This window comes from Gasterosteus aculeatus, chromosome 20 (assembly GCF_964276395.1).
Source record: "Gasterosteus aculeatus chromosome 20, fGasAcu3.hap1.1, whole genome shotgun sequence".
NCBI classification, from domain to species: Eukaryota; Metazoa; Chordata; class Actinopteri; order Perciformes; family Gasterosteidae; genus Gasterosteus; species Gasterosteus aculeatus.
This window is the reverse complement of record NC_135707.1, coordinates 8,658,748-8,676,018: the sequence shown is the minus strand read 5'-3', so window position 1 is coordinate 8,676,018 and position 17,271 is coordinate 8,658,748. Positions and strand designations below refer to the sequence as shown.

General features: G+C 43.8%; 2 protein-coding genes across 3 annotated transcripts; one reads left to right on the top strand and one right to left on the bottom strand.

The window, feature by feature from the left end:
* The first annotated feature begins 444 nt into the window (after window positions 1–444).
* On the top strand, window positions 445–4,033 carry LOC120810853 (zinc-binding protein A33). 2 transcript variants are annotated; one of them, XM_040165816.2, is made up of 7 exons: window positions 445–569; window positions 810–883; window positions 1,044–1,139; window positions 1,491–1,724; window positions 2,250–2,272; window positions 2,436–2,551; window positions 2,631–4,033. In XM_040165816.2, the coding sequence occupies exons 2-7, from the start codon at window positions 818–820 to the stop codon at window positions 3,182–3,184; spliced, it is 1,089 nt and encodes a 362-aa protein (XP_040021750.2). In that variant the 5' UTR covers window positions 445–569; window positions 810–817; the 3' UTR covers window positions 3,185–4,033. The 2 variants fall into 2 exon arrangements, with proteins under 2 accessions (XP_040021750.2, XP_040021749.2); XM_040165815.2 differs by lacking the exon at window positions 445–569 and having other exon boundaries at window positions 674–883.
* Window positions 3,931–17,248, bottom strand: LOC120810818 (uncharacterized). Its single transcript, XM_040165741.2, has 11 exons — window positions 17,017–17,248; window positions 12,482–12,546; window positions 12,253–12,273; window positions 11,859–12,134; window positions 10,186–10,306; window positions 9,854–10,029; window positions 9,473–9,615; window positions 8,947–9,094; window positions 8,554–8,735; window positions 8,365–8,457; window positions 3,931–7,691 (listed from the first exon to the last, which is right to left on the bottom strand). Exons 2-11 carry the CDS (start codon window positions 12,525–12,527, stop codon window positions 6,834–6,836), a joined length of 2,064 nt encoding a protein of 687 aa, XP_040021675.2. The 5' UTR covers window positions 12,528–12,546; window positions 17,017–17,248; the 3' UTR covers window positions 3,931–6,833.
* Window positions 17,249–17,271: the final 23 nt, after the last annotated feature.

The window sequence follows — 17,271 nt, the reverse complement described above, 5'->3', positions numbered from 1 at the left end:
ATAGCCAGACCCCCTGTGTGTCGAGCGGGCGAGGGAGGGGGGAGGGGGGGGGGGGGGGGGGGGGGGTGGTGCGGCGCCTAGCACAGAGTACTTCTGTCGAAGGGAAGAGGGCAGAAATGCTGACAGTACATTGAGAAGCAGTACCCCACCTCCCCCCCCCCCCCCCTCCCACTCAGACAATGTGAAACCCAGTCGGGGAAGGACAGCAAAGCAAGCACTGAATCCTCCCACATCCCGAGACATGAGAGAGCCACCGTGCAAAAATAAACCTGTTTTGTTTTCATTCCAGACAAAACAACTGCAGATACGAAACACAATATCTGCCTCTTTCCACCGACAGATTCTTCTTTGATTGCGGAGACACCGGCAGACAGAAATAGACTCTTCTGTGTCTACTGCCATAAATCGCCGTGCCGGCCGGCACGTCCTCCTGGCACCTAAATGAATCTGCCTCCCTTCCACCCGTCTTCTCCCTCCCCTCATAATGGATCCATATATTGTCAAGTCAGGCTGTGGACACTGATCTGTGCTTGTCAATACGATTTCTTCTGCTAATCTGCTGCTTGGATGTACGTCTCCGTTGCTCTATTTATATGTGCACTTACTGTTGTTCTCATTGTGCCGGCATGTGTGTTCCCCCTCCTGCCTCTCTCTCGCACTCTCTCCACCTCTATCTCGCCTTTTCTCTCCCCCTGTCCTTTGCTGCGTCGCTGTGTCCTCAAATGTACCCCTCCCTATTTCTCCCTCCGTTGCTTTTATTGCAATTCTCTGAAGAGACTTCTTGATTTCTGTTTTGGTTCAATTTGAAGAATTTGGAATGTACCAAAACCACATCAAAGAGACCAACAACAACTGCAACGAAGGCCTTGTCAGTGATCACAAGGTAGGTTCCTTGTTTTATGCGATTCACCCGCTGCATTAAGAACAACCAAAACAAAACACACACTCTCTTATAATGGGACTGTATTTGTTTGAACGTCTATGTATTTTATGGACAAAGAAACATTGTCTTGTGTGTTTCTGTGTTTGTGTGTGTGTTGCAGGAAAAGCTTTACGATGCTATTAAAAGAATAAAGCACGAGGTAGATGAGTGCAGAGAAGAAGAGAGAGAGACGTACGTAGAGTCACTACGAGTGGAGGTACTGTTTCTGCATTATTCATCCTTATATTTTTCAAAAATACACTGTTTTCATAGTGGTTCCAATACATATATGTATATATATATATATATATATATATACAGTACCAGACAAAAGTTTGGACATACTTTGGACAAACTTTCCCATTGAATTTAATTAAAAATAAATTGTCCGACCGTATATATATTATATACTGTTTATATATATATATATAGCAATTGCACTGAGGCCAGCTGTGAAACTGATTATCCATATGGTCACACTGAATTTGTAGTCAAACCTGCGGTGAATTGATAATCATTATCATCTTTTCTCTTCTCTCATTCTGTCATCTCAATCTCTGTATTTCAGAATAGTTTTGATTCACTGGAACGAGAAATCAGTGCCGAGTTTGCAAACCTCCATCTTTTCCTGGACGAGGAGGAGTGTAAGGAGATAGAGCGACTGAGGCGGGAGAAACAAAAACAACTGAAGCAGCTGAAGGAAAGAAAGAAGAAGATGGCAGAGCAAGGGAGAGACCTGGAGAGAGCAATCTCTGTGCTGAACAGCAAACTGACTGAGGAGAACAGTCCTAAACTGATCAGCGTGAGGAAGCACTTCGTCCCATAATAACACAAACAGATTACATTTGACTGTCACCTATAAGTTAACTATACAAAGTGTCGATGGGGCTGATGTAAATTTGGACCCGGGGTGGGTGTGAACAGGGACAAAAAGACTTGCCAGTGACTTGAAAATAATCTAGTGTATAATTGCTCCCCACGTTTGGTGTCCTTTGAGCGTGTCGCTGCTGGGAAACCATGTGACCGTGCAGGTTTACTTCAAAGGGACTCAATCCCAGAGCTGCAGTGCATCCCGCTTAGCTGTTCTGTCCCTCCACACTCATTAGATCAATTATAGACATCGATTGGCTAAACTGTTGACCTTCACAGTTTTAAAAGTCAAAATCAATTTCTCAATTAAAAGTGAAAGTACAAAGGGCACATTATTGAGCAAAAAAAGGATGGGCAGCGCAAGCTGGCCAGCTTCATGTCACAGTTTGCTTTTGTGGTCCCAAATGTTGTTTATTTAAATAGATATTACTTTGTTTAAATGTTTCTCTCATTGCAGGAAATTCAAGATCTTCTAAAAAGGCAGGTTTTCTCAGTCAAACTTTTTTTTCTCTCCACTGTTTCCCCCCAATTATGCATGCTTAACACACCCTCTCACATCTCATAATCCGTCTCCACAATCCTCACTGTGGTCTGGTTGTATGCTACCATTCATCATCCAGTCCTCCCCATCTTGTCCGAGCAGGTCAAAGGTCTGCTTCGTTCCTCCAGCAGAAGTGGACACTGAGGTGCGCTCCGGACAGTTTGTGGGGCCGATACAGTACAGGATATGGAAGCACATGAGAAGCTCCCTTTACCCAAGTATGTTCTCATATCGTTCCATACGGCACGTGCGACGCCACAACCAAACTTCACTTACTCAATCTCCATTGGCCTTCAGATATCACACCAATGACCATTGACCCCGACACAGCCCACCCTAATCTGTCGGTGTCCCAGTCTTGCACTTCAGTGTGCTTTGAGGAGGACAAGGACACAAAGCACGTCCAGGCCAACCCACGACGGTTCCACTACTACTACTGCGTGTTGGGCCATCAGAGCTTCACCACAGGCCGGCACTACTGGGAGGTGGATGTGGGACAAAAGACGGCGTGGCGGTTGGGCGTTGCACGAGGAGATGTCCCACGAGGTGAGATGGATGCTACTGGCGCGTCCAGTGGCCTCTGGACTCTGGCCTTGATGGGCGGATCCGTCCAAGCCTACACCGACCCGAAGCCCACCAAGGTCAACGTGTCGCTCCGGCTCGTCCGCATCGGTGTGTTATTAGATTGTGAAAAGGAGGAGGTGTCTTTCTATAATGCCGTTACCATGGCGCCGATCTATACCTTTACAATGGGGACGGTTGGGGTTCCCTTGTTCCCCTTCTATAATCCATGTGATGCAGATGATGGGAAGAACACAGAATCGCTTAAGATCTTTAACCCTTCACTATGACGAGGGGATGCAGGAATTTCTAATAAAGATAGCAAATATATATTAATAAAATCATTCTTACATTAAGAGCTGAGGTGATTGAAAAGAAATAATTGGTTAGTACTTTAAATATCAGTCAATGGTTGGTAGGAAACATTTGCTTTATTTTGTTATAGGGTTTGGGTTTGGAATAGTCATGATACAAGCCACGGTTTGGTTTGTGGATATTTTTCAATCTTTTCTGTTGATTTTATAAAAAATACATACATATACATAATACAGATTTGATGATAAAATAAATTAATTATTTATTGCAGCCCTAATTATATGACACACTTGCCTAAACTTTCTGAACAAGAAAAATCCACTTTAAACCTTTTTTTTATAACCATCCATATTTGTATCTGTTTTCAATAAAAACCTTGTGATTACTTTAGAGTTAGTGGAGAAAATCTGAACCTTGAAACTTGAGCAAATGTATTTGTTAAAATGGTAGATGAAATCACAGCCCGCGTTCTGCTGACGTCTATAACAGGCCACGGCAGCATTATGGTGTTACCTTTGGCCTGTTTATAAATATCTCTCACGTCCCGGCTTAGCTACGATATGCCCTGGCAATGTTATGGAAGTCGGTATTAGTAAGACGCCGCGGCCTGAGGGGGGTTAAATTTGGCGCGTCACATGAATGACGGCTGACATTGAGGGAGACGTCTCACTGAGATCAAACAAGACAGAAGCGTCACACTCCAAGACAACAACACGGCAGGTGTCATGATCACTTGTTTATTCTTAGTATTCCTTTAGACATGAAATAAAGAAAACATTTTACAAAACATCTGTGTGGAGTGTTGTGCAAAAAGAGAGTGCAGAGAGAACATGTGGGATGTCACACCACACCAATGCCAAAACAGCAGAAGTAAACAGAGAAGACAAGGGCAGAGACTGCTCACAAAGAGCAAGAAGTGCCAGTGGTATTAAAAGTAGTGGTGTATTTTAAAGTGGGTAATCAGAGGTGGGTACGACTCCGGAATCCCTCTGGCCCCCTGTTTGATGTAACAACTCCAATCCCACTAAACTGAGCCTTCTTAAAGATGCTGGTAATTTGTAAACCAAAGGCTGGCCCTGCGCCGCACACAGTGTCTGCCTGTCTCACATCCCCGCTCCCTCTGGAGTGGTGTTACAACCGTTGACAATACACAGTAGAGGTGGTGCATGGACGCTCTGCTTCAAGATTCCCTCGTCGAGTGCTTAGCACAACATAACCCTGAGGGTTACTCGCACAAAGCCTCGTCATTCACCCGCTGCTTTGATCAATGCACCCGTGTGCCACAGACTTGATTCACTCGTGATGCTACCCAGGGTAACCTGGAAAAATCTCAAAGTCAGACTTTCATTATCACTTTCAATACAATCCGTCACACACATGATAGCATATCATAGGCCAGTGGTACCGCCTCGTTCAGTCAGCTGTGCAAACTTCTTTCTTTCATACCCTTCCTTGTAATAAAAAGGTGCTATTAGGAGTGTCTGCAAATGACAGAATACAGGCCAACTATCCAGTATTTAGGCACTAAAAAAAAGACACGAGTCACTCAAATATCTCAAGGTTACAATATCTGTTACGATATGTTGTGGCGTTAAACATTCACACTCATGACTTAAACACAGCACTGTTTTTTTCTTCACGTTGCAAGACGATGTAAGCAGGCACATGATTACCTCACAACAGACGGATGAGCACACATAGCGTACAGGGGTGTCATTCTGTAAGAACTGACTATGCAGAGATTCAAAATGCATTAACCCTCATCGCGTAAATCATCACATTCAAACACATGTGCATCATAGGCACAAACGCTTAAACAGAAGCACCTCAAACACACATGATGGCGACGTTAAAATATCCCTCTTCTGTTACAGGACAATAAAAGCCTTTTTTTCCTGTTGTGGGCATGCTGCAGTCAGTGCTTTAAGTGGCATAGGTTAAACATTTGAATACAATGTGTAAATACCGTGAGAGATGCCGTATGCTGTGAGTATCGTCTGGTTGGAATGGCTATAAATGCAAAAAATTGATCTGAAAAGATCTAATAAAGTCTTCATGGATTTGTACAATATTTGGTTCTTAAATTAGTTTAAGACGTAAGTGAATATTAGTGGATATAGTACTCTATGTGTATATATTTTATATTCTGGATTTAAGGATGGTGAGAAATTTAGATTAGAAGTATAATACAATAACCGTTCTATACACTGGAAACAATCAGCCTTACAGGGGTTAAACCGGCGTACACATGCAATATTTACAAGGATGGAGTGTGTGTGTCTGTGCGTGTGTATAAAGAAAATTGGTTTGTGGTTATTTCAGCAATACCAGCTAGAAAGCCGGCATATTCCGTTTTTTTATATTGTGCAATACATCCGACACTGATACATCTGATACTGTTTGTCCACTCAACATCGGAGCCCCTTAATTTGATCTATTATCTTGGTGTTTATATAATATCCAATATCCAATGATCATATTTGAACATAACTTCATGTGATATCGCTTTTTTATAATTCTCACGTTTTGTATTATTTTAATTTATTTGTAAGAAAAATTGATTGAAAATATTTATTTTGAACTAAAAAATCATGTAAACACCTAATCTCTGTCGAGCTTGTGTCCTTGAGAGGTTAAGAATTAATCCCGGGCAAAGGGAAGGAGAGGAAGGAGGTAGGAGAGAAGGGGTTGGACCATTGAAGGAAGGACAGACAAAGGACGAGGGAAGAAGAAGGAATAACAATGCTTGCATTTTCATGCACACAGATGTGCAGCAGGAACACGGTGGTCCCATTAAGCTGCTGGCAGCCGCTTGCTACTAAACTGAGGAAATAATGTGTTTTTTTATAGAGCTGAGGGGAAATTGAGATCAAAGGCAGTAGAGTGGTTGATCCAGGCTTGAGGGATCCGTTTGCAAAACACATTTAATCTGAGATCTGAGACATCAGCTGGGGGCGTGAATCTCAGTCTCAGATACCATAAATAGTAATGTTAATATTATTAGTACGTGTTCTTATGTGGGTAAAGTCACACAAATCTTTTTTTAATATGTGATAATGTATTGCAGATATCACTGAAGCCAGAGCACCAGCACAAGCGTATAACATCCATACTTCAGCTATGTACAGTGTGTGAAAGGGCTTTTGTTTCCGTTTTGATGATGTCCAATCAAAAGGGTCTTCACTTTTGCTTGTTTTGAGCTGAAAATTGCATGCATTTTGTCTGTTCTACCCACATGCTGACAGAGAAACAAGCATTTTAGATGGAGGTCAATTACTAGTTAAGCTCAAATAAGGAATCTGTGTATTTTAGTGAAATCTTGTCAACCTTTCTGGCTGCCTCATAATGTTAGAAAAGACCTTATGTGAAGTGTTATTTGCAAAGTTAGAGTTAATTTCATCAACAAGCCGCTTTTGTTAAGTGATTTTTTTTTTTCAAATTAGAGAGTCTTAACGATGTGTTAGTTGGTGAGTGCGACACTGTCGTCAAGGTATTACTGTGTTCAGGCATTAGACATGTTAAGTCTTTTGCCCCAGTGGCTTCTTCATTATTTGGTGAGGGGTGTTCGTCTACAGCGGCGGTAGACTCAGGAGATCTCAACGATTTTTTTGGCAGCGGCAGTTCTCAAGTGGTGGTGTTTGAGGCCTCAGCCACGCTGTCGTCCTTGCCAGCTTCCAGTGCGGCGCCGCTGGATTTCTGCTCCACTTCGGGGGTTTTAGGCGGAGCTGCTTTTGGAGCTCCGATAATATCAGCGTGATTCAGGCTCGGTTTGGAATCCTCGCCCGGCTCGGGCGTACCGTTGGTGATTGGCTCCGGTGTGGTCGGTTTGGGGTGCTCGGCTTTGGGCGTCAGAGCGCCCTTACTCTCCGGTGTGGTCGGTTTGGGGTGCTCGGCTTTGGGCGTCAGAGCGCCCTTACTCTCCGGTGTGGTCGGTTTGGGGTGCTCGGCTTTGGGCGTCAGAGCGCCCTTACTCTCCGGTGTGGTCGGTTTAGGGTGCTCGGCTTTGGGCGTCAGAGCGCCCTTACTCTCCGGTGTGGGAGTGGCGGCTTGGGGAGAAGCTGGTTTAGGCTCTGGACTTGGGCTTGCTGGGGGCTTTGGATCAGCTGGACTCAGACCGGCCTTGGGCTCGGGGCTGGAGGCTGGGATAAGCTTAACTTCTGCTGATTTGGGTACATCCAACTGCACCTCCAGTGGCTGTTCAGGGGTTTTCTTGATCTCGGGCGACGGAGAGGCTTTAGTTTTAGCTGCCGGACTGGACTTAACTTCCGTAGCTGGAGGGGTGCTCGGCTTGGACTCGGCAGCGGCGGGCGGGGGACACGGTTTGATTTCGGAATCAACAGAGACGCTTACGGCCAATGAGTCAAGGTTTTGATCGGGGGCATCGGTGTCGGTGTCTAGTGGGAGGGCGGTGTTAAAGCCGACGCCAGAGTCGCTGGTGTCGAGGTTGCCGACCCCAACCTCTTTGGAGGAAACCTCGAGACCCTGGATTAAACACACAACAAGGTATGGCGTGTTTATTCACACAACGCCAACAGTTCCGAGCTTTCCAGAAGCTAAACAAGATAAAACAGACACGCAAGGGACTAGAACGGGAGCATATGTGAAGGATTTAAAAAGAGTCAACCAAACTGAAGGGAATATAAAGCTAAAACTGAATCAAACAGGAGAATAAATGTCACAGCTCGGCGACAGTGCAGTGCAAGTCCAAATCAAACGGAATAAGATGCAGCGGAAAACTGAACACATTGAGATTTGGAGAAAATATCAGGTCTTCTGGGAGATTGTTTCAGATATGTGGTGCATAACAATTTTTATTCGGGGGAACAGTAAGCAGGCCGGTCCCAGAAGACCTGAGAGGTCTGGAGGGATCATCACATAGCAGCAGATAAAAAATGTAGGTTCGGACCTAAACCATTCAGTGCTTTACAAACCAAGATAAATATTATAGAATCAATTATTTGTGATACAGGAGGCCACTGCAAAGATCCGAGACCTGAACTGATGCGATCCACTTTCTTGATCTTAGTGAGGACTTTAGCAGCAGCGTTCTGAATAAGCTGCAGCTGTCTGAACGCAAAAAAACAGTTTAAAATCGAGACATTATTAAAACCTCTTGAAGACTCAGTTTTGAGAAAGAAATATTACATATCCTTACTTTAATATCCACCTCAGTGCTCTGAGATTTCTCTGTATTGTCTGCCTGGGAGTGCTTGGAGTCCTCACTTAGTTTGGTGATGTTCTTGACCACCTGTGAAGATGCACACAGACTGCGTGTGAGTCATTCATCATATCACTCTCCACATCATCAGCTTCACATTTTCATTTGCATATTTGTCCCTTCAACCTGTCTGAAGGCCTCTCCTTCGTCCACTTTGCCAGAATCCTGGGCGATCTTCTTGAGGGCAGCAGCCCTCTTGGCCCTTTTCTTCACTTTGATCAGGCAGGACAGCAGACAAACCAGCAGGAGGAAGACCAGCAGACCCAACAGGGCAATGATGGCTACATACACTGACTCCAGCTTGTAGGCTTCATGTAGGCATGGCGGGAAGAAAGACAGCAGTGGCAGAGTAAATAATTCAACATCAATGGAAGCATTGATGTTCTGAAATTCCAATGAATAAATACAGCAGACAAAAGAACGGTATTATTCAGTGGATGATAATGGTTTTGATACCATTCTTTAGAATATACCACTACAACATCTGGTTTGTCCCATTTTGACCATCCTCATCCTTACGTTGCATCTCCAAGTGGATGGTAGACACAGTGAACCCCAGTATGTCGGTAATTTTGAACTGGCCCACATCTGCCCCCTTGACCTGATCCAGATAAACTCGAGAACCCTCCATGAAGAGACGGTCCTCAAAGCCCAGATCTGTTTTGGCCTAGAAAAAACAGACATCATACCCTTAACTTTGAAAAATAAACAGCGAAGAAAACACGTAAACATGTAACAAGTACTAGCCAAACTTCGAGGCGCACACTGGCAGAAATCCTACTGGATTTGTGAGACATCAAAGAGGTCTGGCCTGAAGCACCAGCACTCTCAGTGCTGATAATGTTAATTGTGTAACGCCAGCCGGCCTATAGCTATAAAACATAGCAGGAAACCAAGGACCAGACCAGAAACCAGTCCTGTTTCTAATTATGGAGCCTAAGAATAGACTCTGTTATATGTTCACATACAAAAGCATGATAATGTATATTTTGATATATATGATTCTTAACCAAATCATAGGTGGGGCTAAAAAGAAATCAGCTACATTTGTAAATTCCCCCTTGTCCAGCAGCAGATGGGGCGTGGGGTCCTTTTCCTGGATGTAGAAGAGATGGACCAAGGAACTGTTGAGTATCAGGTTGATCTTCAGTTTTTCACCGTATGGCAAGGTCTCAAAGTACAAGTGCTCTACGACACAGAAGGACGGAGAAGGAAAGACGTAATACATCAGAGCACTGTTTACAGGCCCATGGATCATCATTCTGAAACACCTAAGTCTGTTACAGCCCATTAACGTTCCTGTCGTTAAAAGTCCATTGTGCCGACAAAGAGCAGGAAGATCAGGAAAGCATCCTGATGGAAGCTGGCGACCGTTTAAAAAAGGTCATGCCTGGAAAAAGATATCGGTCTTCATCTGCGCTCTCACCTTTGACGTTGAGACACTCTTTCTTTCGGATATCGCCTTTGTCGTCCCTGATGGTGTAGCTGCCTTCGTCTGCACCCGTGACGGCCTTGAGGGTGACGTGGCGCTCAGTGACGCCAATCCGGCCGTGGTAGCCTTCTCTGGACATATTGGCGCTGGTCAGCAGCACCAGAGCAGGTCTGCAGCAGGAGAAAGTCACAGAGGATGAACTGCCCTTAACCTTTGTCGGTTAAGTCTGAGACGCGCCGTGACAGTACACATGCACGTCAGAGTTGGAAAAGGCAATCACAGATTCTGTTGGGTTAAAATGTCGAGTGTCATTTTGTTGACTGTACCTAGATGTCAGGTTGGCCTCCACAGCACTGGGCCTGTACTCCAAGGTGATGGGAGGAGTCACCCCTGACAGCGGAATATGGTAGTTGTCTCCATATTTAATGATCTGCTCGTTGGAGCAATCTAGAGGGTAAAAGCAGGGTGTTTTTTTGTAAATATGTTTTATTGATATTGTTTTTATCCCAGCAGGGAAGGGGATTGACGTGTAGAACGGGTACATTCAGGACTCAGGTGACAAAAGAGTAGACATGATGTCAAATAATTGCATCAAGCTAACAGGCGGAGTAATTAAATTTGAAAAATAATAACAACTTTTAAAATAAAATAAAAAAATAAAAGGGGATGGGGCCAGAAAAAAACCAAGGAGGGAGGGAGCTGTCCACTGTTGCTATGGGGCAGATATGGGATCCGCATTAGTCTTTGTCGAGAGGCTCTTGTAAGGAGTCGCAGTCTACAAAAGGTTTCCATACCATAGAGGACGGAGGAAGAGGGAATGTCGTGACAGGTGGTGGCGGGTGTGGGGGGGGAGGGGAGGGGGGGGGGAGTGTAGAGAAAAAGATCAGCGATCCAAAAATATCGGGGCAGCTGAAATTAAAGGGTTGGAATACAAGACAAATACTGGGAGAGGCAGCAAGGACAAGATAAAGAGGGGAAAACTGCAGAGAGCGAGGGAGAGAGGAGGCGGTTGGTGGTTAAAGAGCTGCATAATTACTGCTTGGCAGCTCCGGCATGCTTAAACACTCTGAGACACACACACACACGCACGCACGCACACACACGTACAAATTACGCCCTCCATATGGCACATCTTTCACATATTGCTACGCTACAGTCGCCTTTATCCACGCTGGGTTTGAGCGCGCTGCCTCCTTCTCTCATGTTTGTGTGTGTGTGTGCGTGTGTGTGTGCACTCTCATCAGAGTCAACGCGGCTGCAACTTGTAACACCGTGTGTAACACAGAGGTTTAGTGGCTGCTGGCTGCAAGATTAAAGCAGTAGAAAATACAGCACCTGCACTACCTCTGACTCCAGGTCACATATTCAGATATATATTAAATAAGTATTTTAGATCACATAAGTAAAATATCATTATTTGTTCCATGAATGTGTGCATTACTGTTTGAGTGGTATTTTACTGTAATGGATCATCGGATGAAATTGTGTCATTTAACAAGATTGTCAAAGGTTTTGTAAGTAAAAACAAAAAAATTAAAATGTCAAGAGTGTCTCAAATTTGAGTTTATGTATTAAGTAACATTCCACTACTGCAGTCATGCATGTATCAGACATTCTGCCATTTGATAGCTGATAATTAAACATTCTTCAGAGTTATTTTTTGAGCAAAAATAAAGATAATCCCCAGGTTACAACTTCTTATAGGTACTGTGAGCTGCTTCCTTTTGTCCTCCTTCATAACCAGCTCAATAGGTGTGGGTTTTGCAACAGAAAGAAAGAATTATTGTCACAAAAAAAATCAATTTAACATCTCATTGACTAAATTGTATAGATTTGATTGATGAACTGGCGATGAATCAGTAGAGGAAATGATGGTCAGGCGGAGCCCTTTTTGAAACTCATCATCGACTGTCGTGGTTGAAGATAGTACTCAATGGAATGAATCATAAAATGAATCATTCCCATTCCTCGTGTAATATACAGAAACCAGATACCGTACCTCGGACTATCAGCGTAATGCTCCTGATGTCTTCTGGCGCCTCCAGATTCTTCACGGTGTACACGCCCTCGTCCCCCTCGCCCACACTGTCTATGATGAGGTGGCTGAGGTGGCGGTTGACTTTGGCCCGATTGTGGACCACGTTGCCGCCCCGCATCAGGAACACGTCGCCCGCCCGCGGAGCGGACCTGTTGCGAAACGTGACATCCAGCGCCAGTGAGGGCAACATGATGTGGAAATCCTCCCCGTGGAACAACGTCATGGAGTCGCCGTCGTCTGGATGATGTGATGGACAACAGGACGGAGGAGGAGCAGACAAACACATTAGAGGGCCGTTCAGAATTCATCATTGATGAGTGACACACTTGGAAATGGATGTTCTGGAAAGTCTTACTTTTCACGGGCGCAGAAAGAGCTGTAAAAAAGTTGAATGAAAAAAAAGATCAAAATCTTTCATTGTTACTATTGAATACGGTGTCTGAAAAGCAGTACTTTTGAACACAGTTTATTACTTGCTCTTCTGGATTACTGGATCAAACTAAAATTAAACGATTTAGCAATTCAGTGTATTTTGATCAACCATTACTGGCAAAAGACTAGAAGAGACTAGTAACGTAACGTACCTGTGATGAGCAGAAAGCTGAAGGCGATCACGCTGACTGTCGCCATCTCAACTGATTTTTGGTTCCTAGAAAGGGAAAAGGAAGATGTGTGTGCGTTAAAATAAAGTATCTTGTTCTCAGGGAAACTGGTTTCTGACATCATTCCTGAATCAACCTATGGTGCAGAACCCATTGAGGCACAAACAGTGAACATCAACATACAGAAAATTGAAGTGCATCTTTTGCTTTGCATTCTTTGGAAGCAGGCAGGGGCTTTTAATCAGAAAGGGACATTTGACTTTATGCTAATTTGGGAATGTTGTGACTTGGAGTTAATTTAAAATATTGGCACAAAATACAGTCACAAACAAAAGCCCAAACGCTGCACCAACAGAGGTAAAACAAAAAAAATGTATCTTTGGTTTACTGAAAAAAGTTGTTAAATCCTTAATACAAATCTGACTGCAGCCAATGAAGAATACGTTTACATACAAGTGCTTCCTCATTCAACGGTATCACCAGCAGTACATCAAGGAGTAAATATTGCAGCAAAAGTCTCTTTGCTCCAGAGACTGAAAAGCATATTTTGCAGCATGGCAAATCACCTGTGGTTTTAATTTAAAGAGGAAGCCCCTGCAGTGCTCACCGTATCCAAGTGTCCTTACTGTGTGTTGCAGTCTCATAATAATTAAATGTATATGCCTCCTTATTCATGCATTCTCACTGTCTGTCTTTAATCTTCTCTTGTATATGTTATTTTAAGTGGATGGGTTAAGAAATCCATCAGGTTATTGAATCACAACAAACACCAAATATAAAAACCCAAGAGAATTTCGCAGACCCTGTACATTAAATTAATTTGCCATTTCCTGAAGGTTATTATTGGACTTGGACAAAAAAACAGCAAAAGTGCCACTTTTGTTGAGAAAACCAATGACGGTGTCACAATAATAGTAGAGAAAACCTGGGCCATAGGTAGTTTTATGTGTCAAAGTTATTGTTGTTAACGGCCATTACAACAGGCATTTCTGATATATAGATATATATATATAGAGATCCTTCCCTTTAAGTGTATGTGCATGTTTACCAGGGCAACTTGACTGTGGATCACTGGCAAGCAGTGTCCATTGATTATGTGCCTGGTCTTAAATAGAATAATTCATTTTGAGATAATTAAAATCATGGGGTCTTGGGTTACTCGACTCGGCGCCCTACAGAAACTGAATTCTGCTACTCTGATGCATCTGAGGCAACACATCAAGAGAATTTGTGCAATAGAGATTTTGCTGCAGTTTTCATTTACAAAGCCCAGGAGGGGATTTGGCGAGAACACCTGCAGTGCTCACAGTCACACTTTGCAGCAGCTAAAAAACAGGCTGTAAAGATAAAAATGTATCTCATTCCAACACAGGAGACTTCCCATTTTTTGCTGGATGTGACAAAGCATTTAGGCGTCTTCACACTGTGCATACGTCTGCCCTTTCTGTGTGTCCGTGTGTGATTGTGCATTTGTATTCTAAACATATTCCTAAACAGCAGAGAGGACATTTTCTTATAATCTGACAAACACCGTTTGCTAATTTACAGAAGGCCTCATACATCCCTTCGCATTATGTCTTCTACAGCACGACACTCGCGGCTCAAAATACCACTGATTTCATTGCATTTGAAACTAAATACGGAACAAAGCTTTAGTCCTATTACTTCAGTCACATTCCTTGTTTCGAGAATGGTTTTGTTTTCTCGTCTAGGTCTGAACCCTCGTGTGAGGCAACTGTATCCTGGTCTTCAAATTATAAAGCTGACTGTTGACCCCTGTAGCCATCCACATTTAATTAATGCAGCGATCGGAGATGTAGGTTGGCTCTGAAGGAGCAGATAAGTGAACCGAGTCATCTGCTTGTTCTGGTGTTTGTACGCAACATTTTGAGCAAGAAACCCAAAAGCCAATCCTTCATTTCTGTGTGACTGTGCAGGCTGCCTCACCGAGCACAAACATGCAAGCACACGAAAACACACGCAATAAACTATATTATAACTGGTTTATTCACACACTGCCCTCTGGGCTGTAAACCATGGACCCATCTGCTGTCTTTCCATAGCTTCCCCTCCCCTCGCTTCCCCCTTTTCTGACATTTTCTCACTTCAGTTACCATTCTCACGTCTGAAAGTGTTACTTTCTGCCACCGTTACGACCTGTTTTTTTACCGTTTAAACAGTAAAACGAAAATAAGGAAATACCATAGTTTTCTCGTTTTTGGTCTTAAATTAACAACTAAAGAGGATTCTAATACTGTATTCCAGCTCCTACTTGATACTAGATGACTGGTCTCAGCAGACCAGTGTTATGTTGCAGGAAATACATTTTAAGAGACTGTATGATGCTGGTGTGGCCATCATGCTAAAGAGCAGGTAGTGTGTTGCAATGGTTCCCAACCCAATTCCAGCCTGACGGTGTGAATCCAGAGATCACTCAGAGGGGTCACGTGACACGTAACATGGTAGCAAAGAAGAAAAGAGCAAAAATCAAGCTCTTTATTGCTCTTGTCTTCTGACATGGGGAAAATAATGTATAATGTTCTGACCTTTTCAGTCTAACCGTTCAATTTAGAATGGAAGTGTGACAAATACACCAAAACTAATGAACCAAACGACTCTATTCTTACACTGTCATTATGTTTTGCTTCATGAACAACACATGCTCACAACTATGGCTTCAAATGAACCATTTGTATCAAATAAAATAAACATTAGTATTAAATGCATCTCAGAAGATTTAAGACAATTAAACATTATTAAATCTATTTTTTCCCCCAGGAGTGACCTGGTTGAGCCGCTAGTTGTAAACCTACGTGACCTTACGTTAACACAGACGTGAGCCGCATCAGGCGCATCAACCACAAACAAGTTTTGTTGAGCGAGAGTCCTGACAACGACAGGGATTTGGATACCAATGTACCTGAGCCCCAGATATCAGCACAGCAGCACTCACAGATAATAACATTTACATTTACAACATTTTTTGCTCTTTTTCACTCTGGATCGCTCTCTCTATTTGATCATGTTTCCTCCTCCTTGTGTTATATAATCCGAGCCAGTGCATCCCACTCTGAAATCAAAGCCTGTGCCTGTGTTCCTTCTCACTCGAAAGCTCCCTACTCAGTGGAAGGACAGACATGTCTTTGTAGGCAAGGTTTAAAGAGGCGGAAATGCCTTCAAAGACTGCAGATGTGGCCCCACAAAGCCACCTCTGTGGCTTTACACTTCATCATTTCTCATCCTTTTTACCGTTTTTTGCATGAGTCATGAAGAGAAATGTCTCTTTGTGACAATGAGGCATGCTGGAAACGAGTACAAACACACATTTACAGAAACACAGATGCACATACTGCACCCTCCTCTAACAGCACCAGATATTCATAAATCATGAGTCAAAAAAAGGACTGGGAGGGGGGGGGGGGGGTTGCTGCACAAAGAGACACATGTGGAAAGTGCCGGGAAGTTGAATTCTGGACCACTTTTAAACAAACATGTGTTTGTGTCCCTTTACTCTGATTATCCCAGATAGTCCAAACTGCCAACGTTTGCGTCCCTCCAACACATCCCCCATTTCAGACCAGCACAGCAGAAGGAAATGATGCAAGGAAAATAAGCTCAAACAAGCAGAAGATCTCGTCTAAACCAAATCAAAATAGCCATTTCTCAAGTTGAGAGACCGCCTGCAGCGACGGGCAACCTACTTTCCTCAGAAGCAGTGAACTAAAGGGCGAGACAGGTTTCCAACATATCGCACCTGTCTGATTCATTAAATCCAGGGGAGATGAGGGTGGTGCCCGGAGTGGGGCGATGGAGCGGTGTACAGCACTGACGAATACACAAGAGCACAGAAGGTGATGTGGTCATTGTAAAAGATGACATTGTCATTTAGAGCCATTGATCGTGTTTGAGCAGCACACTGCAGCCTGAGGCTACACAGCCCTCTCGGATAATGGACGCTAATTAAGCTATTAGGTGTTAACTGTGCAGGACATATTGGTTTCTGACCAGACTTACTTACAGAAGAAGATGAGACTATAACATATAATAAAAATGCAAATTGTTCTATGACAAATTGTGATAATAAAAGTTGCATAATTCTTGGGATAATCACGGAATATACAGTATACGTTTTAATGTAAGCTGTTTGCATAAACAGTCAGATGACATCATCTTGCATCATACAACAAAAATAGATGTACATTATATTGAATCTCCCTGGCAGGATGAAAATGGAATGGAACCCAAAACATCCAATGATGGAAAAAACCGGCTCCATCCCGGGACCGTTTCATCAACCGTTCATCATTGACAATATAAATACATATATACATATATGTGTGTGTGTGTGTGTGTGTGTGTGTGTAGTGAGTGAGGAAGCTCACAGACACAAGGGCTGACCGGTCCCCTCCGGAATAGCAGAGAGGCGCATCAACCCAAAAAACCTGCAGAATTTAACCCTTCACACGCCGGTCACATCCCAGCAAAGCCGCCCGCACACGCATGTGAGCATCGCCTACCTCCAGCCGGGCGATCGGAGCCGGTCAGCGGACACGTCGTGCGGATTTCTCACAGGCGACTTTCTGTGTGGCGTCCGTCGCTTTTTTCCTCCCCCGTCGTCTCCCTCCCGTCCAACCTCGCCCCCCTGAAAAGCAGCACTTCACGACTCGGGCTCAACATTTGGAAGGTGCTGAGAATATGTCGGGCTCTGCTCTCTCCCTCCCTCCCTCTCTCTCCCCCTCTCTCCCTCTCGGAGACACTCGACTCGTGTCGGT